The 25,188-nt window shown below is 34.7% G+C and overlaps 1 protein-coding gene across 1 annotated transcript in view; it reads right to left on the reverse strand.

Moving 5' to 3' along the window:
- The window catches only part of LOC149065810 (NSFL1 cofactor p47-like), a 66,373-nt gene that overhangs the window by 11,563 nt on the left and 29,622 nt on the right, over positions 1-25,188 (reverse strand). The window contains exons 8-10 of the mRNA XM_089254111.1: positions 20,787-20,906; positions 3,922-4,068; positions 2,319-2,378 (exon numbers count right to left, since the gene is read on the reverse strand). Of these exons, the coding sequence (XP_089110237.1) occupies positions 2,319-2,378; positions 3,922-4,068; positions 20,787-20,906 (327 nt within the window). The remainder of the gene's footprint in view (positions 1-2,318; positions 2,379-3,921; positions 4,069-20,786; positions 20,907-25,188) is intronic.

A 25,188-nucleotide genomic window follows, 5' to 3' on the forward strand; every position in this document is an offset into this window, starting at 1 on the left:
TTTTTTCCTGTCACTTGTTTGTACGAAATCCAAGCATTTATCGCTGACATATCCAAAATGTTAGAAAACACATGAATTGGCCTGCAACGACTTCCAGTCTTGGTCGTGTATAATCACACCATTTGATCCACGATGTCGACTCCATATTTAGTTTAGTTATTATAGCCAACTCTTTCTGGGGTCTTTTTTTCGACAAGGTATCATTTTTCACGATTTTACATTTCTTATTCCTCAATGGTGATCTATTTTGTACCAACTGATGCACCATTGAAGAAATAATTTTATTTTGATTTAAATCATCATCAGAGCCGCTAGTTGCTTCTCCACAGTTCGACATAGGATAGATCTCATGCTCTTCTGCACTTTCATCATCACTGCTTCCAGAGTTTCTCTCATCTAATCTTTGCAACTCCTGGAGTATTTCTCCTTCAGTAATGTATACGTTTTCTCACCATTTTTAAACTGTTTGAAATGATCACGCGCACTCAAATTTTCTACATCCCAGGACAAACAGTTTATCGAATAATATGGAAAGAATGCTTGACAAAAACCAAAAATTACATACCTACTGATGGACACTTACAGATAAGAATGGGGGGAAAAGAAAGGTCAAACGGACGGTCAAATGAAAAAAACTTTCAGAAGGATTGTAACCTACTTAGAAATCAATTGTGACGATGACAGTAGTATTTACCGCATCATGTGCTAGGATATAAGGAAGGGTAACTATGACCCCCTTCCGTCTTTCTAGGTATTATCTGCTCGTATCTTCATTGTTAAAAAGATAACGAAAAAACTTTGGTATACAAGAACATGCTAATTCAGGAAAAGTCGAGAAATTTCAGGTGGTTCGGTTTATTCTTAGCAGAGATATGGAAACTTAAACAGCGTACAGGGTCAGACCCCCGCCCGTCTTTCTAGTGTTAATTCTCAAAAACATCCCATGCGTTATCTGCTTTTTTCACTTATATTATTGTGATGTACACTTCTTAGTTTAAGATTCAAAATGAACAGTTAAAAACTATTAGTGTGTGAGAAAATTGTGAGCAGTCTGTAATAGAGACCAATACTTTAAAAGGAAAAAAACACATGAAAACTTGATTGATCCTTGCTTACACAAATAAAAGTATGGCTGCAATTTTCAATACCCCCCACTTTTGATACATAACTCCAAACAGTTCTGTTTCTGTCGTACCTACATATTCATTATACCCATGATTTATCATTCATGTTAGAGCATAGAGAAAAGACGTACTGATTAAAGGTTTTAACCCTTCATCAGTTTTGCCGAGTTCCGACATGGGAAAACTTTTGTTTCTTTCCACGAGCGATTAATTTTTTTTATTATGTCAAAATATAATTATGTAGTAGAAATATTAATTAATAAATGGTGAATAGTGTGTCTAATATATATATAATCACTTTTTTTCTTTTTACAAAATAACCCTTCTCAACCTTTCTTTCTATTGATATAATGAACATTAAACCAGAAAATAATTTTCATTTTTTGGGGCATTTTCTGAAAATAAATGCCACAGGCAAGAGGGCAAACTGTTTGGCCACAATGCTTTTTATTTACGTAGCTAAAACTATTTTGCATGCTTGAGAGAAATACTAGCTTACCTTAAAAATAAAAATTGCTTTAGTAATCTTTGTCTGAACCTTTCCCCTTAAAATGTTACAGCTGCAAATTTTATATTCTGGCAATAAATACACAAACAAGGCCACAACAGGCAAAATGCCCAATGAGGTGGCTGAGAAAAAGATGCCATAACAAATATGGATGTCATATATTTCTAAAATAATGTAATTATAAAAACTATATATAGATAAAATATAATACAATGCCCACAAAAATATTATGGTTGTCTTATCTACGTATGAATAGTTTCTCGATTTACATCAACATGTTTATCGTATTTCTTTTTAAATGCGTCAATTGTGTTAGAATTTACTATTCCTGGGATAAGCTGTTTATTAACAAAACTATTTTGGGCAAATATGGTAATAACTATTTTGGCTGGGATGATTTCCTCCACCATGATAAAAACTTGTTAACCCTTTGCAACTATTCAACTTGAAAAATAGATAAATTAACAAAAAAGTTGCCTTAGCATGTGCTTTAATATGCTGAAACTTGCAACTCTTTCCAAGCTGAGTTATTCTTGTGAATTTCAACGATGCAAAATATATACACTTTTTTACTGTTCAAACATATTTTTCTCAAAATATCTAAAATTAAGTTGTAGTATTATCCAACAAAATTATTAATCTCTCTCTCATGCATTATCAAAGTAAACAACATTAGTAAAGGATACCGAATAATTTGATCCAAAATATCCTGAATCGTATGACTCAGGTTGAGAGTCATGCTCATCCTGTAATCAACAAAAACATTTAGAGTACTGTAAAAATATGAGAAGAAAAAACAATATAAATTTTATACAAATATTGGGTTTAGTCCTAAAATATTTTTTGATTAAGAGAAAATAAAAAATATGAATTATTTAGGGATCTGTCCAGACTTTTTTGTAGTAGGGTCCCGTTTTTGTGAGAATGATCATTAATTTTATAAAAAAAGAAAAAAATCTAATTTATCACAAAAGGCAATGCCAACCTATGGCTTCCTTAATTTGCATTTTATGAAGGGTCCAGAAAACAGATCCAAATTTTGACTGGACAAACCCCTGATTATTAGGTTTCTTATTTAATAGGATCCCATTTCAGAGGTCCGTGATTTAATTAGTTTCCCGAGAAAAATGCTGACTAAACTGCAACTGAAAAGGGTGGGGGAAAGAGTATTTTATAAAGAGACAGTTTTAACAATATAAATAAATACTTCCCAGAGACAATTCTTAAAAAAGGGTTGAAGTTATAACTAATTTGTAAAATTGGAAAGATTCAAAGATGAGCACAGTCAAATCAGCAAAGCAATAAGTGTCATTCCAGTGTCTCACCTGTTAATTACACATATTATCTGGCTTCACCAGGTGTAGTCAATGTAAGGCATCTGGATAAATGATGTCAATGTTTTACATTCAAAGCTACATATTTCAGAGGTTTACCTCTATACGAATATGATGATTATATGATCTTATTTTTAAGGGGCCAAAAACTTTCTTCTTGTTATATGATAAATTTTATAATCACATTTACTCCTCTCTACTGTTTATTAAGTGTTTTAAAAATACAAGGTGGTTATAGTTAAACTAACACTACTCAGACCTACGTAACGCACCTGTTCTGGTGGACATTTAATTGAAACTTGGTATATACGTTATATGGACTGTCGGGGAAAAGAAAACTGCAATTAAAAAAATAGTTCAATTTTCAATCACCAGGTGAAAAAGTGGCACTTAAAGAACAAGGAACAAATGCAAACAAAGCTTCATTTAACCCTAGAATGATAACTATACGTCTAAGAGATGCAGTTTCATATAGGTATTAAGCAGCATAATGTTTTTGTACAATTCTAGGGTAAATAACAGCATTTGTTCAATATGCATTCATATGTGTCAATCACATGCTCAAATGAGAATCTTGAGGAGTAACTCCTCAAAAGGTCCTAAAAGGTGTTCTGTCACAAACGTCACCTTACTGAGAACTTCTGCAGCAGCAAATCATTCCTGCCTTAAAGAATGTTAGAGACTACTCTCCTCATGCAAGAAGGTACAACACCCCATATTGGCTGACAAGTGAAGGAATTGTTTTGTGCAGACATCATTACATATCAGATATCATTAAGAAACTTTGTCGTCTATTATCAATAAGAAACTTTTGTGATTTGGCTTCTAACAATCTATGGAATTTTAAAAAAAGGTTTCCAATTATTTTAGGCTTTATCTATATCTACTGAAAATTATTAGAATTAAATCATACTTTAAATATTAATAAATTTTCTAAGAGAAAATATAATTTTACCTTGAGCCATCAGTCAACCTTATTTGAATGACAGTAGATGGTAAATTTTCATCAACAACAAGCTGTTCCTCTTCGCCAGACTTCTCTCTTTCATTAAGAGGATTTTCAACTTCACGATCTAACGTGCCACTAGGATTAGGTGTGGGACTGTACAAAAAAAAAATCATGAAGACAGAACGATTTTCTAAAATATTATGCAAGAAACACATTCACGATTAAGACAATAAAAAAGCTGTGTGTCACTTGGATCCCACTGTATGTGATCTTGAAATTTGATTATGGCAAGTGCAACAATATTAAAATTGCCATGTGAATCACAAATTCAAACTTTACAATAAAATTTTAAACAACTTTGGAGCATAAACAAGTTGTTAAAATGCTATCAAAATTATGATCAAGAAATCAACAAAAAAGGATTCTACCATTCAACATGGTAAAAAGAGCTAGATTACAGAACAAGGATTAGAGAGAGGATGGAGTAGAACGATGAATACTTTTGAAAAATTAGATTGATTTCCTTATAAATAAGCAGATAACATGAGTTACTTATTCCCAATCAACATAAATTGCTCAGGCAAAGCCAATGATTCTCAAAGTATGTGTTATGGCTCCCAGGGGTACTGCCAAACTTCGGCAGTGATATCGCAACAAGAGGAGGATATTTATGTGCACCGGCATACAGATCAGAAGAAATTAGAGTTTACTTTACTATTTGCACATGTATTACTGCTTTGAGAGCATCACTGATATATGACCAATAAAGCATGGGTCCACCAGTGAGTGAAGGCTGGAGAAAAGAACCAGTGGGAAAGTCAGGGTGAGGGAACTACAGGTAAATGATGGTAAAAGTAAATAGACTCAAGATTATATGAATATTAGGACAAAGTACAGAATTATGATAAATGAGGGATAAGATAAAAAACCTGTGGGTATACGATTATTGGGGCAAGAAATTCACTAGTATATGAATATCAGAGCATAGGAGCCTTGGGTAAATGATCACTATGATAGAGCAGTGAGTGAATGGTTTTCAGCATGACCCTCCCCATCCTGGGCAGGCCTCCCACTCCAGACTTTTCATGGGCCCTTCTATAGTGAATTTATATAGTATGAGAAAAATATAGTATTTGTGCCATAATAAACCAATTACAAAATAAAAATACTAATATGGCCAAAAATGTTGTGACACAAACCACTGAATCTTATCTGAAATCCCTAGTAGAAATTTAAGCACACTATGGTGGATTTTTCATCAATACTTGCTGAAATACTGAAGCAGAATAATACTAACGTGGTAAGTATAATAATAAAAGATCAAAAAGAAATTTCATGGGAAATTTCACCCCTCCATATGAAAGCATTTATACATAAAGACGTCAAATTTTGAATTTTCTGGGTAAGAAAAAGGAAAACATTCGTCTACTACATTCTATAGGCCTATGTATTGCACATTCAATGCATTGAAATATATATTCTCAAAGTAAAAAAAAATTATGAAACCATCCAGTTTTACAATGAAGTATAATGCTGATCAGATGGCTCAAAAGCATTCCGTGAGCACATCATTCATTTGCCCACGTGCGTTTTCCAAAACATTCAATATAGCCTCTCAAGATATACTTGGTCAATTTGTAGGAAAAAATAAAATAAAACTGGGAAAGTCAATTTCCTTCTTGTTGAAATTAGATAAAAAGATTTGAGATCTTTTTCAGGAATAAGAATTTTGCTAACTACAACAATAAACGCTACTGTGCCAGGAGAAAGTGATGTGAGGTCCTGCTATGCAATAACAAAACAAGTGATAAATTTTCAATGCATAAAAAAATCTATGTGGAAAAAAATATTTTTCCAATGTAATGAAGGTATTGAAAAATGAAAAGTATAGAAAGTGTAATATGCAAATACAATTGAAATAGTAACGTTTAGAACAATGTTTCCCAAACTTATTCAGCCCATCGCCCCCTTTTCAAAAACAAAATTTCTCATCGCCCCCCTGGAAGAGATGTTAAAAACCCACATATTAAAAAGTTGAAAGATGCAGTGGCGAATTTTCGATTGTTTTGCATAAACGTTTTCCTGAAACATTTCTAGTATAAAAAGGGTTAGAAATTCTAAAATAATTACAATTAAGAAAATTACAGTAAACTTCATTGCAAAACAAAAAAAATTAAATTTGTGAATTATAAAATTATAAACATATGCATATAACACAAAACATATGCATTTAGTTGCATTTATTGTGGTCAAAGTAATATTCACATCACACAAAAAATATCCATTAATGCGCAAAACTACAATTGTTACTTAGTTTTAATAAAATAATTTTATTAATAGATGTTTTCTAAGTGTGATGATTGTCGCTTGGTTTTACTAAGCAGTGTTCTCAAATCCTCACAATTGAATATCTGTAGGTGATTTCGATTTTTTTCGAAAGATTTGTGACTGCATTGAAACGTCTCGCACATGAAAAATGTTCAGCTACATTAGAACCTCTCAATAACGGACAGTCACGGTAGGGCCATCTTAAGAGCATCATGGACCCCCCCCCGTCAAGTGATTTTTCTGAGGCCCTACCTGGGAACTTCTCAAAAAATTCAACTACTTCTTGTTTTTCTGAGCCCCCTCTTTTCTTCAGGAGCCCATGCATTAAGACGGCACTGACTCACGGGACCGAAAATTTTCGCCGCTAACGAGGAGTGTCCGTTAATGGATAGTAAAATAACCAGTCTCAACGGGAGTCCGGAGTCCCGTTGACATAATTCAAAAAGTGTTTGATAACTGGAGGTGTCCGCTAAAAACAGGGAGTGTCCGTTACAGAAGATTCCTCTGTATATCCCCATAAATTCCAGGCACGGTATTTGCTTTTACAGAAAGAAAAATTAATAGCCATCTTAAAATTTGAACGTCACACCATCTTTTAATGTTATTTCTGCCAATTTTTCTTGTAAATGTGATAATTGATATTGTTGGAGATTGAAAAGAAAAGTATCGAAAATTGTTATTTTTTTTCATTCAGTACAGATTATTTATTTCATAGCAGATTGTAAGAATCTCTTGGGAATACACGATGATCAGAGAGGTTACATAAAAAAAAAATATTATTTTAATCTCCCTCTCCCCATTGTCAACTGCACCTTACACATTCCTGAAACAATTTAAACTACATTTAACATGTGTTACGTACTCCTATGAAATCGCGTATCCAGAAATTTTATTTTATACAAAATTATTCGCACCAACGCATGTTGGAGTTGAGTGTTCTACTTTGACATGGAACACAAAATAAGGTTTTGATGATAAGTTCCAGTGAATGCATAAAACTTCATTAATGATAAAATTCAGCCAATCCTTATTATTCAAGTTCGAACAAAGCCACTTGCAACATGGCTTAATTAGAAATTACATATTTATTTAATATGGAATTGATGCAAACTACTCGGCGGTTTCGATTTTATAGTGACTGTCTTAGAAATATGCGCACATGGCTATCCAATTAGAATTAGTGTTGTTGTAACGCACTAAATACGCAATCGAGTTCACACTCTCTGAAGCATGGGTAGGCAACCAAATTTACCTGGCAATCTACTGCTTTGACTTTTCCCCTTCGAAGTTTTAAAATTTGATCATTTTTGTCGCACCACGGTCATTTTCTGCACACGAGGGCTAATTAGACCGGGACCTATAATTTATCGCCGGTTCCGAACGGCAGGCTTATTTTTTATACTCATCGAGAGGTTGGTGCGCTAACCCCTCGATGGGGGACTCCCTGCGGTAGTAATTTTTTGCCGCGGTCAAGTTGCTGTTTTTTGTTGTCCCCCTGTGTCACGGAAGTTTTTCTGACAAGGACGAACCGGGTATCGAACTCGCAACACCTCTAAACATCCTTTTGGTACTTTAGGTGAGTATCTTATCGACCTGGGCTACCACGCCCGTTTCAAAATTTAATCGTTAAAATAAATTCATTTTTGAAATTACCGATCTTGGGAGCTCGTGAGACATTAGTTGATGTTTTTGGTTTGTTAACCAAGTAAATTCTGAAACGAACTCGAACGTGAGTATTTTTTGTTATATTACCTTATTTTTTCTGTCATGTTATTTCAGGTGTGAACGGTTCCTTAGGAGAAAATGAAGTTTCTCACCAAGGAAGATAATGAACAAATAATAAAAAAGAGGACATCTGATATTTTATTTAGATAATTTCCTATACAAAACATTTTCCCGGCATTGTATTCGCTGGGTAAACAAAATATTTGGACTCAAGTCACAGAGGCCCTAATTCCTGCCTTGCCCAGGACCTCTTCGTGTCTAAGTCGGACTCCGGCTAGCTGCCATTTATTTTTCAAATCGCTAGAGTTACTGCAATATTATATAGGTCCATATTTTAAGAAAATGTAATTTTACATTATTTCAAATGCAGGTCTTTCACTTCTTTCTTGATTAAAACTGACAAGCATCGGGGAACTACAATTGACTCTCTCTTTCTTTGGTTTCTTCTACATATAATTCTGAATGACAATCATTCTAAATATTTACCATTGATTTATGAATATATCTGAAAGCTCGTTAGATTGCACTGAATTTCAACCCTTTCAGCTCAAACATATTAAAAGGAAAAAAATTCGGATGCAACCACGCTAATTAAATGTAAAAATACAATAAAAAATACTTTCAGAGATATGATTGATAATATAATTATATATCCTTAAGTAAAACTATCAATATAGAGCGCAAAAAACCAACGATGTTCACTAAAAATACCCGGAAATTCATTGGTGTTTATTTCCGTGCATTTTTAACGAATATCGATGGTGTTTTGCGTTCTACATTGCTAAAAAGGTAATTTCACCATACTATTAATATACTATGATACTTAAGAATGAGTCGATTTCGAATTGAGTAAAATCACTCTTGAAAGGTCGTATGACAATGCATCGTTTTCTTTCAAGGAAAAACACTACGTAAGTCACCGTAAAAAAAAAAATTCAAGTCAAAAAAAATAATTTTTAATAAATTTTCTACTAAACCGACACCATTGCGAGAAGAAATTTCTATCATCCGATGCTGAAGGAGCGTGTATCCCTCCACCCCATATTCGAACGAGAAACGATGCTTGTTTGCGGAGATAGTACCAAAATTTCCCTTTTATCCTTATTGTCATAATCAGTGCGGTTACGGATAGCGCTCTTGATAAGCATTAATAGATAGTACAGGCATCGAAACCTAGGAGCTGAGGCCCTTTGCGCTCCCACCCCCAATAAAATTTTTAAGGGGTACTGAGCCGCTTCCCCCCCCCGCAATTAATTTCTAAAAATAAAATGCAATGCACGTTCTCTCTGTCCTGCGTACACGCTTGGCTCGTGTATACGGGACGACAAGCAACTTTATGCCTTTCTCCCTCTCAGTGGCGTTGGAGCCAGGGGTGCTGTGGGTGCTCGAACACCCACGGAAATTTGTAGAATGGGTCCGAGCACCCACAGAATTGATTCAAAAAGCGAAATTTCCTACATGAATCTCAAGGCGGGCACCCACAGGTTCGAAACACTTCCGACGCCCTGCCCCTCTCCAATATATTTTTTATGTCTGTGCCTCTGATAGATAGTACTGCCCAAGTGTTTTACATAAGTCATGAAAATCGGTCAATATAAGAGGATTTAGTAACATCAAAATTTTGATGAAAAAAAATACATTACTGAACTTACGGTGTGGATTCAACAAACATCTCTTCCGCATAACATTCATTTCTTTTCGGACACCATCAAAATTACATATAGAAACACAAACGCCCCCAAGAGGCAAATTGTCCAACGAGGTGGCTGAAGCTGATATGCATGTTTGAACCATGAAATGGAGGTCCATCCTTCAGTGCCGTCTTAACGCATGGGCCTACCCGGGCCTCACAAAAGTGAGATTTGGTTGAAATTTTCTATAATTTACGTGGTAGGGCCTCAGAAAAACTACTTGGCCCAGGGGGGGGGGGGGCATGGTGCTATTAAGACGGCCCTGCCATCCGTTGTGTAACAAATACTTTAGGTATGTGACTTTTTTGCACGAAAATTCAAGACTGCTCATCTGTAATTCATAATTTGGTACTTCCAACGTTATCTTTGGGTTTAAGTAATTCAGGAACTTAAACGAATACATTACAAAAATTTTCTATTACAGCAGTTCCTCAAAGTGAGCGTCAGGGTTCCTAGTGGTGTCGTGAGGAGCTGTTGACCATTGATGTTTGTGTCTGTTCCCAAACGGTTCTTTTATAAAAAAAAAAAAAAAACCAGAATGCAAAAAAGCCATAGCCGTAGGTGAATGAACAGGGATGCTAAAATCATGCCCCCACCTTGCCGCAGGGTCCCGAGGCTAGGCTCTTTGGTGGGCCACAATCTGTATTGAATTTATAAGGTGAAAAAAAAATAATAACGAGAATCGTCTCGGGGCCCTGAAACCAGAACACCGATACCAGCTCCACTTTTTTGGGGGACGATAGCTCCAATAATGAATAGTCATTAGCAAAACCAGTCATTCCCAGATGGTGTTGAAATCTGCGACAGAAGGCTTTATTGATCAATTACAGCAGATGAAACAAGTACAACTACTGAGTGCAAATATTAGTTTTTTTTTCGCCCATAGGCACAGATATTTACGAAGGCTTTCTTCGGAAAAGGATCCCAGTTTTCGAAAACTTATTTTTTCCTCTCGTCATCCCATCGCCCCCTTATGCTCATTCGTAGCCCCCCTAATCGTGTCTGTAGCTAGTATCGCCCCCTTGAATAGTCCCATCGCCCCCTGGGGGGTGATATTGCCCACTTTGGGAAACACTGGTTTAGAATGTAAATATTTTTTTCATCAGTTACACAATGAAAAATTTTTGGGTAGGTATTATTCTCTCCAAATCTGATTAAAATTTATTTTTCAATTGATTTGTGTTTATTGTCAAAATGGCCTTTAAAAAGAAACTTAACTTTAAAAATTCCTAAAATTTAAATTTACCATGTTTTAATTAACCAAGTTTGCCTGTATATACCTCTATTAGAATGAATCACATCTAAAATGGGCATATTATTTAACACACTTTTCCTAATTGAAAGTATGTATAAACAATGGTTCACCAGTTACTTGTGCTGAAACACGTTTTCACTGTGCATAGGTACTCAGACTTGAAAAATCTCTAGTTTATTACATAGAATATTGTGCACTAAAGAAAACATGTCATACAAATAAAAGGAAAAACTTAAGATTATTTTACAATGCATAGGGTGGATCATATGACCTGTTTTCCCAGGATGTTTCCACCATTCCAATTAAAAAAAAAGGCACTTTTTTGCTTTATTCTCAATGAAGCCTACTGAATCTTTCAAGAATTAAAATTATTTTTCACCAAATTACAAATGAAAATTATGACTAAGTATGAATATATTGTATCTCACATAATTTTTTATATTAAATGTTTTTTGTAGAATTTAAATGCAAATTCACCGATTTGTATGAGCACTTCATTTTCAGTGATTAGTGATATTTGGCAATAACTGTCAACTTTGCTCACTTTTGATATCATATTTGGGGACGATTGCAGATTACCTGCACTTGAAATCCTATAATTTTCTATATTTTTCCTGAGAAAATGTGGTCAGCCAGGGATGCAGGGACAAAGAGTATTTTCTTCAGGGATTTTTCATTCATGTGAAGCACAATTTGAGGATTTTAAGAGAAATTTCTATAAAGATACGAAAAAAGCAGAAGAATCTGGTTTCCGATTGAAAGATTTTAGTGATGCGGAAAAATCCTGTCTTCCCTGTAAATCATGCATTGCTGCCTACAACAGTATACACATTGTGTATGCAAGGCACATAAGATATCAGCATGCACCACATTTTGCACCAACAGAGAAAATCTGGGGGGGAAAAGGTCAATATCCTACGTATGCTTAGATACAATGTATTGAACTATGAAGCGGGGCACAGTAGCCCAGGTTGATAAGATACTCGCCTAAAGTACCAAAGGATGTTTAGAGGTGTCGCGCGTTCGATACCCGGTTCGTTCTAGTCAGAAAACTTTCCCAGCACAGGGATACAACAGAAACAGCAACATGACTGCAGAAAAAATTGCTAAGGCAGGGAGTCCCCCCATCGAGGGGTTAGCGCACCAACCTCTCGATGAGTATAAAAACAAGCCTGCCGTTCGGAATCGGCAATAAATTGTAGGTTCTGGTCTAATTAGCCCTCGTGTGCAGAAAATTACCATGGTGCAACAAAAATGATCAATGATATATGAAGCGTATGACAAATTTTATTTCATTATGTGGTGTTTTAATTTTAAAAAATTAAGTTGAATTGAGGTCTGACCAATTATTTTATGCATTTTTTATATTGGATGAAGCAGAATGAAAATGGCATATTTTATGCATATACATGTATATGTTGAATTAAGTATGTAGCAAATTATTGGTTTATATTGGTTATATTAAAAATCTTTGCGTACTCATATTACAAATATGGGTGGATGTAATTTGTTTCAATGAGAAACTCATTGTTTTTACTTGACTAAAGCTTCAACGCCAGGTAAAATTTTTGTTGATGTGATTCGTAAAATATCCTCCAAATGCTGATCAGTCAGACGTGTCCTAGTTTTTTTTCGTGTTCACCTATGCTGGTACTGCCAAATATAGAAGACATGAACAATGAGTGTTTGCATATTTCTGGATACTTTTCTTCATATTCATAGAATAAAGAATCAATTAATGAAAGAATTTCAATAACTTGAATTTCACTACACTGTCACACACAAATTCTCATTGTAGCTCTGGCAGAACATTTTTATAGAAATTTCATTCTAACGGAAGTCATAAAATCTGCTTCTGAATTCGGTTTTCGGATTTGTAATGCATTGTACATAATTGTCTGGTTTCCAAGACGTAGATTTATCATACTACTATATTAAAAAGTTTTGACTTATTTTATTGCGAAAGTATAAAGACAGTCAGAACCTGTTTATTTGGTGTTTCCTACTAAGTAAATACACCCTGTGCAATTATGAACTTTTGTCATTGGTCATATAAAGATGTAAATGGTAAATGCAGATTGCAAGCCTATTTTTGTCACACCCTCCAATACCTTCATCGCTGCTCTTCTTCGAACCTCAGAATTAAAAAAATTCTTTATCCGAGGAAAAATAAAAAGTCATATGGGGAAAGATTAGGCATTAAAGAATAAGCTGGTTGTGAAAATATCAAGATGTGATGTTTTGACTTGTAAAATCTGACGACACCAAGAGGGACCTATGAATCCTAAAACATCCACATGATTCAGTGAGACGCAAGTGACCAGATCTTTGGAAGGCCAAGTCATGGGTGCTCTATCACGACAATGTGCCAGTTCACAAGTCTTTCCTGGTGGCAGATTATCTGTCAAACATCCCATTCCAATACTTCTACAACCTACTTATTACCCCTGATCTTGCCTCATATGTTTTCTTTTCCCTTGAATAAAAGATTTACTTAAGGGGTAATGATTCTCAGGTTCTGAAGCAGTGTAGTGAGCACTGAAGGATGTGGCAAAAAAGCTTGCAATCTGCATTCACATCTTTGAATGAACAATGGTAAAATTGCATAATTGCACCGCGTAGTTACTTAGAAAACACCAAATAAACAGGTTCTATCTGTATTCATTGTTCCATAACACAAGTCTTTGAACTTTTTGAGCATAGTACACCACTCAATAACTATAGTAATTTTAAAAAGTACAGCTTTCCTGGTCAACCAGTGTACTTCTGTATAATAAATAATGTTGCTATGCTCAGTTTTTAAATCCTCTAAGAAGTTATGAAACTGTCTACGGTTAAGTCCTTCAGATCGAATGAAATTAACTGCTTTCACTGCAACAGACATCACATATTTAAAATTGGAGAAAAACTTCTTGCACAAGTTTTCTTGGTGTATGATGCAGTGAAAAGCCATTCAACATATTCGTATTTCCACATTTGTCAGTATCTGACTTCACCAATGTGATAACCTGTCTTCTGAGCAGTCATAGAGGAAGTATCATCTGTAGCATGGTTCGTACTCTTCCAACGAAAAAAAATTCAAGGACTATTCAAGCACTTTTCAAGGTAAAACTTAAAAATTCAAGGACCTTTTTTACAAACGCATATTTTTCACATAAATAGGCGTATATTTAATTTTGATTAAAACTTTCAGAGATTACATTTCTACCTACTTCATTTCACATCATCAGTAATGAATAAAGGAGGCTACATACACATATATATCATACAAAACATATGACACATAGAATAACACAGTTCGTGCCTGTCAGTTTCCTCATTGAAACGTAGTTTAGTCTCTAAATATTGCAATTAATTTTCTTTTAAAGACTAAAAAAAAAACTCTTCTAAAGATAATGAAAGACATAATTTAATCTTTTTCTAATTATGAATTTATTTATTTCATCAATGCTGAAAAAATGTCTTTCGTTAATGCTGAAAAAATGTCTTTCGTTAATGCTGAAATAATTTCTTTCATTAATTCTGGAATTTTTTCATCAATTCTGGAATTATTTCTTTCATCAATTCTGGAATTATTTCTTTCATTACTTTTGGAATAATTGCTTTCATCAATTCTGGATTTGTTTCTTTCCCTAATGCTGAAATTCTTTCATTAATACTAAATTCTTTCTTTCATTAATGCTGAATTCTTTTATTGATTCTAAAATTATTTCATCAATTATGGAGTTATTGCTTTATTAATTTTGGAATTCTCTTTTATCAATGCTGAAATCGTCTTTCATTAATTTTGGAATTATCTCTCATTAATTTTGAAATCATATCATCGATACTGAAATTATTTCTTTCATTTATTGTTTTAAACTCCTTTAAACAACTATGGATGCCATTAGAAAATAACGGAGATGTGCCGACATTCAACGTGTCACGTGATCTTCCAAGGAATGATGTAGACCACTGACGTCATACCAGCGCCGGTAACAGAGGGCGTGGGGGGGGGGCAACTGCCCCGGGTGGCAATTTTTAGGTGAACACCGTTATAAAATTATCGAATTCCGAATTGGTGGGGGCGGCAAGACAATACAAAAATCCTAGTTATGGCCCTGCGTCATACTCCCTTCAGTAATATAAGCTCAATTTATTTGAGCGCCGATTCACCCATTGGAGCACAGCTTGCATTTGGCGGCATTTTTGTCTGGCACACTCAGCAATCAATCTTGATAGAAGGGATTTTTTAGAAACAAGTAATTAAAAGTACACACACTTGCTACTCATTTTTTGTTTTCTTTCTTTAAAGAACCTTGTACAAGCGCATAGATACGGGGGGGGGGGGGCAGTGTGAAAGGTGAAGTTGACTGATCTAATGTATATATGCATATATGAATTGGCATCATCGTGCCCCCCCCAGACTTCCAAGTCAATCTCCGCCTATGGTTGTCAGTAATCAGAGGAAGCTTCGCTCACTTACGGACCGAAAGGCTGAAATTATTTCGGCAAAAATTATGAAACTTTTTTTTTCTAAGATATTGATTTCTCAAGTCCTCCAGAAAAAATACCTAGTACAGAAGTTTAATGACTTCCAACGACTCCAAATACGTCTACATATGATCACAGGATACATGCTACCATAAAGCCGGGTTTTCCTAGAAGTGGGTTATTGTAATAGATTCTAGAGCAGAAGGACTTCTACTCTAGGAGGAGGTATTGGTTGTTGGGAGCCAGAGCGTGCCGACTGAGCTGAAGAAAAAAAAAACAATGATCGGAAGTTCATTTTGAACTCTAGCTTTTATTCCATAAAAATTTGCAAGGAAAAAAAAACAAGATCATTTACACGATCATAAAAAAAATAAATAAATAAAACGGCCAACAAATAACAACCGGCAATCTCAGGGAGAAAAAAAAACAATCCCGACATACACACACGCGGAAAAAAACCAGCCTACAGTATAAAGTCTAGCTCCCGTGAGGGTGCGTCGCCGGCGATTTACATATTGTGTCGGGCCGAGCGGTTCCACGTGCACAGAGAATAAAAAGGGAAAAAACATTACAACATAGGTTTTTGGCGCCGCATGAACCGAACCGGATCATTTCGCGTCGACAGAAACATGTTACATAATCACACTATGCATTTCTGTATTCCTACCGTGGCGCATCAGCTCTCTCACGGACCCTCAATTCTTACACTTTCTACAAACACTATTTAATTATTTACAATCTCATTGGTTAATTTATTCATAACATATTACTTGCAAGAGGAGTAAATGCATGTGCTCCAAGTGTCAAATTTTTTGTTTAGGAGCAAGGTTTTACAAAACTTATCAAGCTTTCAAAAATGTTATTCTTCTAAAAATAATTACCACCACTAGGTTTTGGAAGGTAAGCTTCATTTTTTCCTATTCTAATTTCATATCTAAATTAGTTATTTTCAAGTAGGTGGCCAAACTAGTGTTCAAAATGTACTACAGGGTGGGCAAAAAGTCAGTAGAAACTTTAAAAATGAATAAAAACCGGAAAAATAACTGAAATGAAAAACGATTTGCAGGGTTAGCATCGCTGGGTCACAGGAATTTTTTTTAAGAAAGGAAAAAAAAAAAAGAGCTGATAGGTGGCACTGATGTACACAAGTCAAAGAAAAGATACGCAAATAATGAACAGAATGCCTCCAAATCGTTTATTACAGCAGTATGTGTTCCACATGACCACCACCACCACAGGGGATAACACATTGCAGGCAAGTCACAAATCCAGCAACAGCAGAGTGCAGCAGCTACACATACATGGTTTACAATGGTGAAATGGTTGTGGATTAAAAGCACAAGTTCTTATAACCGTCTCATTTGCATATTTCCACTGAAGTCGCCTGTACCAGCGCCACCTACTAGCTGTTTTTCAAGTTATTTTTTCCTGTCTTAAAAAAAATTCCAGTGACCCAGAAATGCTAACCCTGTAAACCGTTTTTATTTTGATTATTTTTCTGATTTTTATTCATTTTTGAAGTCTCTACAGACTTTTGCCCATCCTGTATATGTACCATTTTCAGCTATGCAAGTGACCAAAATTGGTATACTATATGTTCCACTTTTGGCCACATGCTTAATTATGGGTTTTTTATCAATTAAATTTATTTAAGAGCATCTGGATAATATCAAAGCAGCTAAGATATTTTGTAACAATTGCAGCCGAGGCCATTCAAAAAGGAATGACTGCACTAAAGGCTAATAAAGTTTTTAGAATGTCTCTTTTTACTTTGTGCCAGAAGATTTCAGGGCAGGCACCAATCTTCCCCTGGCCATGTTGCTCCTTGAGTTGTATTAGGACTTATAGTCATTAGTCATTAGAAAGATTTAGAAAATCAATCGGAAGCGTGGATTTTGGAAATTGCAAGAATGGGATTTCCTATCAACAAAGAACAACTTTTTGTTTGTCCAGAAAATTGTTGAGACCAGCAAAAGAAACTTCCTTCCAAGATGGAATGACCAGGCAGAAATTGGTATAATTTTTTTATGAAATGCATCCCAGAATCAGTTGTAAGAAAGTTGAGTACTAAAGCATGGGCAAATATTAGAGAGGACGAAATCAGAAATTGGTTTAATGAAGTGAAAGGGACCCTTGGTGAAGAAGCAAGTGTTTTAGAAAATCCCCACTATGTGTTACATTGATGAGACTTCATTTTTTTTAAATTTCCCAAAGACTTGTCCCAGCTCCAAAAAGGGGAAAAGAGGAAAAACACTTCAATTAGACAAACCTGACTCAGGTGACGAGTATTCTTTTATGTGCACAGACTGCACTAATTTCAAGGATGATTCTGATGAATTTAGCTATGAATTTGATTAATGTTGATATTTAATATCACTATGTATTTTATCAACAAATTAAATATTTTTTTCTCTTCATTCTAACTCAAATTTAAAGTTTAAAAAAATGAGTGCTTGATTTTCTGCTTAATACCCATTAAAATGTTTATTAAATATATTGGAGTGGCCAAAACTGGTGTAGAAATGGCCAAAAGTAGCACAAACTCAGATAAATTGATGAACTGAGAAATGATTTATAACTCATAATCTATAATATTATGCAACCAGATTTTATAATTAACAGGAAGCCAATTAAATTTACTATATAACAGTGTTGGTATGATTTAATAAGCTTCAACGAGTCTCTACTGCAAATTTTTAATTTTCTTCAAGTGTGACCAAAGTGGATTATTTATCCTAAAATCTCTCTTTACCTTAAAATCAGAACTTTATGGTGTACCTTCAAGTGCAACAACACTGGCCAACGTCTCTATAATTCCGAAGCTTTTGTGACTACCATGAATGAAAATGGCTGCTTGTGTGGTTTTTGTTACTACTAAATAAAACAAATTCCTTGCATTTGGATTTGAATGTCTTGAATATATCTGCTGCCAGATCCTCCACGCGTCTTGCTACTATCACACCAGATAAACTAATATTCGAAACAGCTTGAGTCTGTGATGGGCAAAGCCCATCTCAATTGCCCACTGAAGAGATTTGACTAATTATCCATCAACGAAGAGGTGATTTTCCACGTTTCACAATTTTTTCTATTATATATCTAACATGAACAGTTTTCAGATTTTTTATTTCTTCCGAAGAATAATAACTGTTGACAGTTTGGTTTGGATTTTAGTCTATTTTTTCAGTTCAAAAATGACCCTCATCCCGTTTTTTTCCCGTTTAACCACTGAAAATAATTATATACAGTATTAGACGTTTCATTTACGTTTTGGCCAACAGATGTCGTTAGTTGTCCACTAAATTGCGGCATTTGCAGGTATTACCGCTCAAACTTCACTTTTTGAGTGAAAAAAATTACGCAATTTTTGAAGCAATTTCGGTCCACAAATTGAGCAGTCAGAGGATTAATATTGTACTCTTTCATTAGCACTATGCTGTCATTGCAAATGAGGCGAATTGCTTTGTTCTTGTGTTAAATGAAAAAATAAAGAGATGACTACTCTTTTTGAAAAAATGTATTTTTTCTTCAACTTTCTTCTTTTTACCATCAAGGTGCGGTATCATGCACTTATTTAAACTAAAAGGCAACTGACAAAAGCCTTCGAAGACCAAAAACCCAAATAAATTATCTATACCAACTGTACAACCCTTCTTCCAATAAAGCATCCAAGAAATACAATGTCATGGAAATTCTGTTCATTTCTGCTTCCTCCCACTTAAGACTGGAGGATGGGATGTGCGCAAAGTTATTTATGGTGAAGATTTATTTGGTTTTATGACCAGAGAATAAATTTGAATTTGAAAAAAATGTGAACTTTTTTAAATGAAGTAAGCTTTCTTTCGATTTTCAGCAGGTGCAACCAATGGGTATAGGGAAAAGTGCTTCATTGAGAAATCAACTTCACAAACTATCTGGGCTTGTCGACGCTAAAACAAGAGGCTTTTAAGGAGGCGAGATATCTCATCATTGCTGCTTAAAGGGTTAAGAAGCTGAATATTGTACACTGATCAGCCTGTCCTTATTTATCAGTCTATATGAACCTGGGTGACTTTTTTTTTTTGCAGAAACCGTTGCTTTACCTAATTTTTGAATGAAATTATGTCAATCTATCGAAATGTTATGGTGGGCCACTGAAATATCAACAGTGGGGAATGGGCTGAAGACCCCTAATTTAGTCTATGCTCACGGGTATATTTCCTCCCCACAAACTTGAGAAAAGGGAAAAATTTTCAAACTTCTTTTCTCTGTTTTGAAATGAGACAAAATCACTTTCAAACACACTTGACTATTAATGAGCTGTCTTGCACGACGAGCAAAAACCATAGAATTTTTCCAACAGACTTTGATCTGATAAATAAGATATTTATTACAATACCAGTAACACATAATAAAGACTCGTAGATGAGCATTAGTCTACGTGAGACTTGGGGTATTCGCATTGTCTGTCGAGTGTTACACTAAAAAGCTGACAGTTAATTTATTCTCATTGTGGGCAAAGCTATCTCAACGAGTTCAGAGGCCAGGATCAAGCGTCTTTGGGGCTTCTTTTTATCATTATCATGAAAAAATATATTGTATGCATATGTATATCAACCCTTTTATTTACAAGCTATTGGGAGTATCTCTATTTGACAAATCTGCAATAAATATGGTAACCTTGTCCTAACCTAACCGCTTGTAAGAAAAAGGAAATGGGGAAAAAACAACAAATGGAAAGAAAACAGTATAATAAATAAGTAGATACGAGAGTAGGTATAAAGTAGAGATTTCTCTTTTCACCCACATTCTACCTGTACTCTTTTGCTCTTACATGCATATAGTAGAAGTATGCATCACACATGTAAGGAAAAAAATCACTAATAGGAGTATAGAAATAAAATGGAGTTAAAAAGAGACTTTGTTTCATATGGTTACAACAGAGCTTCACGAGAGGGGAAAGAAAATAGAGAGAACTTTTTATTTATTCCACTGGTGTTTGGATGTAATATTACATCCTTGATCGTAACGTGGTTAATGAGTAGTAGTTTAAGGACCTTTTTGTTAAGACAACACTGACCACAGGAGTGGCATTCATAACACAAGCCATGAAAGATTGCTCTTGTGGAGTGTTAATTCAAGCAAGGTTTTTGAAGTGAAGCCCCCCACTCTTCTTTATCATTCTAGAAATACTTGAGCCTACAATATAAAAAAATAAAAATAAATGAATCTGCACTTTTTTTAAAGGATCATGGTTGGCATGATAAAGACAGTTGTGGTAAAAATCATTTGAGTTTATACTATTTCCCATGAGGAAGTTTAATTTGACGTGTATTTTGGAGTAAGAGCACATTCACAGAACGTGTCATGCTTGCAAGCTGAAGTTCCACTGTACTGAGGAAAGATATGAGTAAACTCACCTTCCTAATCGGTATCCAACACCAGAAAAAGGGACCACTTGAGGAATTCCATAGTATTCTTCAGAATGGTCTTCAATTAGAACATCCATTTCAGTCATGTGTCCTGAGCCAGGAATTTGACTATGAAATACAAGAAAATTAGAAACACTATTTGAAATTTAAAAATTTTTTTTACTAAAGTTTATTTTTATATTTTATATCTACTCGGAAACTAACGACTTGGTTATTACTGAGCAATACTGAATGAGAAAAGCAAATGAAATTAAAATAGTAAACCTCAATAACTATAATAAGAAAATAAAGTACTTCATACATACACTATCAGTGACACACTGAACGTGTTGTGATGCCTGTATGAAACTTTTACCACGGAAAGCGCATATGCAAGTGTTCACAAAATCAAAAGGAAACAAATTATTTGGTGTTTTACAAAAAAAAGTAATGCGGCCAATGATCATTATAATGACCAGCACGACAGATCCAAATATTTTCCCAGATCCACCGTGTTATTTTTATTCAATACAATGATGGGTAAATATCATTAAAAAAATTAATATGGTAGATTGGTAAATATCATTCATTCTAAATTTCATTACAAAAACCAAACTCGGCTCCCCCTTGTTTTGCCAAGAAATAGACAAAATCTGTCACAGAGTTTGCTTGACTTTAATGTTTGGTGGGTATGAAACAGATATTTTAAAGATTAAAGGTCCTAGGGAAAACCAGGTGGTTAACTAGCACCATCATTGAAACAGCAAACCATAGCAAAGCACACTTACACGAGTCGACTGAATGGCATTGGTGTTTCCCCCACGCACTTTGCTTACCATTCTGTTTTGTCTTCTCACATGGCAGCTCACTCCTACGCATGCTTGATTTTATATATTTTTAAAAATTTCATTGTAAAATTTTACTTAATGTTTTGTAAAAATTCTTCCGATGCCTCTACTGTGATCAAGTTCTGCTACGTAACTACCTATTCTCTTCTTCTTCCGAACTGATTATGGATTGACTCAACCGTGTTCTCTGATGTTTCTTGCGGTGTCCATAGAAAGGAGATGTGGATCTGCATGTACTTTCTAGCTGATTAACATCATTGTGGTGCAGCGGAAAGGTGACTCCTGTGCGAAGACTTCCAGAAAAATATTCTAGTTGGACAGATGTCGATCGTGTGAGATCAACCCAATTTACTAATTGTGATAGACTTGATATTTTTAATGCTAAACTCTAAAACATTACTGTATTATGTTACTTGAAGAATCTAAATTGTTTTATTTGTAACTTAAAATTTAACATTAATAAATGTTTCAAGTATAAAATTGTGTTATTATTTATTGCCGTCTGCCAACGATCTAAGTTTCGGAAAACAAAAATAAACTGGGAATGCAATTGGTTTACGTTGCATAATATGATTGAAGAATATTCCAGAAGATGGAAAAATAAAAAATAAATGTAGGTTTTGGCTATATACAGTATTTTCATAACTACAATGTACATACAGTCCCAATGTACAGCAGAATATGCCGAAATCTGCACTGTACGTTGCAGAACAATCTGGAAGAATTTTAAGAAAAATGTAGAAAACTTGATTATGGGAATTTTTATTGCAGAACATTTCCAGTCAGCCAAGGGCTCATTGCAGGACAATGTAAAACATTCTGCTTTGGGGCATACAGTGTTACATATTTTTTTTTCAGCCAAATACATTTATTTCTATTGCAAAATTATAACAAAATGAATGAATTTTTTAAAGAATATATAATTTTCTGGAGAAGCTAAACTTTGATTTTTTTCAAAATGTTCAATAGCCTCATAGGCAGATACAAGGGTAGGGCAAAGGGAGCGATTCCCACTTCAGTGAAAAAATGTTTTATTGCCATAGGTGGGAGGGTCGAGTAGACATCCCCCTCCTGTTGACTATTCACACCCTCATTAATATCCCCCCCCCCTCATTCAAGGAGCCTGTATCCATGTATAACTTATACAGGGTGTCTACCAGGGCTGGACAAGTACCAGGTGACCATGGTGACTAAAAAATTGGTATTGGTGGCTTTCTTTAGCACTATAATCATTTTATGCATAGCCACCTAAATTGACATTTACTGTTTACAGCTGCTTTTGGACAGATTTTTAACCATAGTTGGCAGGTAGGTGCTCAAACCACTCAAAGGGAGACACGATTGCTGGCAGTTACCATGTGTTAGTGCGGTTGTCATGGCACTGTCTCTTTCAGAAGAAGTGGTACCTATAGTCAGAAAGATTCTGACAAGGACTGAGCCAGTTTGAACCCACAAAATCACTGTTATCTATGTTCCAAATCAGAAGCAAGAAAGCGGGGATGAGTATGTCCCCTCCAATTTTGTAGGTGGGATTCCTGCTAGCCACGTCCGTATCAGTATAGAAATGGGACAAATTCACAAGCTATTTGGCATCATTGGCAAGTTAACTTTGGTAGAATAAATAGAAGCCCTGACTGTGGCAGTTACTCATACTGGTTAGACCTTTTTTTCAGCCAAAAATCACTGTAAAATCACTGGGATTCAACTTAGGCTTTCTGGAAGGAATAGAAGCAATTACTATGTATAATCTTAGAACATTTATAACAAACCTCAAGTGACCATAAATTTAGTTCGCTACATGTGATATAATAAATGAACATCCTATGGGACGGGACCAAAAAAATTATGTTCACTATGGGAGGGTTAGGTTGTATTCCATACAACCATACAAAGTCTGTTGCTAGAGTGTTGCAAGATCTGGCAGGATGTGGGATATTTCTAATGCAGCACACAAATATACCGCAAACATGAAGTTTTGATTCTGAACTCAGAGGTCCTAATTTTTTTTACATACATGCACAAATCTGTTTTCTTTTTGCCAGAGATGACAATATGCCATATACAGCAATTCTGCATGGGCTGAACCTGCCTTTACACGTGCAGTATCAAGGGTAGCACAATATTTACAGTCTTGGTAAAAACATATTTTTCCCATGGCTTTTACCACCTTCAGGGAAACAAATTAGTTTCTGCCATTATTGAAAAAAAAATTATCTTTTTTTCTTTAAAATATGCATTATTGATACAATGTTGTGCGAATAAAGAACACTAAACTTATATTCTTACTAGCATGCATATTGAAGTACATGTGCATTTGATCCTGTTATAAATTTTCTTGCCATAAAACAGGGCTTAACAAATCCTAGGTGCCAGGTCACCATGATTACTAGAAAATCTGCACTGAAACCTAAAAATTTTCTTGATGCAATTATTGAATTGAAGCACTTATTTCAGAAACCCTATAACTGAAAAAAAATTCTAAATTGAGTTAATACTGGTTTCTTGTAATTGATTGGTAGAATTCTACATGATTTTGAGTTGGAAGACATCTCAAGTTAAATTACGAGAAGATTCCGACTATACAGAGTAATGAATATTATATATGTGATTATTTCATTTCTACAAAAATATCTGTAATCCAACAAAATAAAATTCAATGTTATTGAAAAGTCAACTTTGTTGATTTTTACCCCTAACTGAACATATTATCATAAAAATGGTAAAACCGTGTTGCAAATTCATTTTATTGCAGAAACCCTGTAGAGGTATTTTTTTTTTACCCTTCTCCCCTGAACCTTAATGAATATATCAAGTTTCCATTTTATGTAGAGAACCGTCCTTCATATTCAGGAATTATTTTGTAACAAAATATCTGCTTTTAGTCAAGTTAGTTTTTTTTATTATCTCAAAATGAGAAGATCTGCACTCATGGCGTTTCTGAAATAAGCAATTCAAGTCTATGAATGACACAAAATTTTTTTGATTTCACGAGTGTGCTTTTTAGCAAAGGAATATCCCTATACTATAAATACTAGTCGAAATATCTGTTTATAAATAGCAGAGGCAGATTTATGACTTTGTTGCTTGTTGGCTATTAGATTTTGCCGTCCTTTTCCTGTTTCAATTTGATGTTTTTGCCCACAAATTACTTAAATTCACTGCCCTGCACTACAGACCACTTAGGACCCTTCCTCCATAAATAACGCCTCGGATAGTTATTTAAAAAATAATTGTATGAGCTCTAAATGATAATAAAAAGTGGAAAAAGAACTGAAATATTGATATCATTTATCATGATTAAAAATTTTGTAAAAAAAAACCATTATTAATCAAGTGAAACCAGTATTAATCAATAAGTTTCTATAGTACAGAAATAATAGGCAATAGCGCCTGTATCTCCATACTAAAAGTAATATACAGTGAAACCTCAATATAGCAATAATCTGTGCACCAAGAAAAAACATCGTTGCGGAGGAATTTTTGATTATATATTGAGTATTGTAGCAAGGCTTCACTGCACAATAATCTTATGTAATGATCTCGTCTATATCAATATTTCTCTC

The sequence above is a fragment of the Pholcus phalangioides genome, unplaced genomic scaffold (assembly GCF_987345545.1).
Source record: "Pholcus phalangioides strain wild (caught in Gottingen) unplaced genomic scaffold, Ppha-v1.0 ptg000039l_1, whole genome shotgun sequence".
Taxonomy (NCBI): domain Eukaryota; kingdom Metazoa; phylum Arthropoda; class Arachnida; order Araneae; family Pholcidae; genus Pholcus; species Pholcus phalangioides.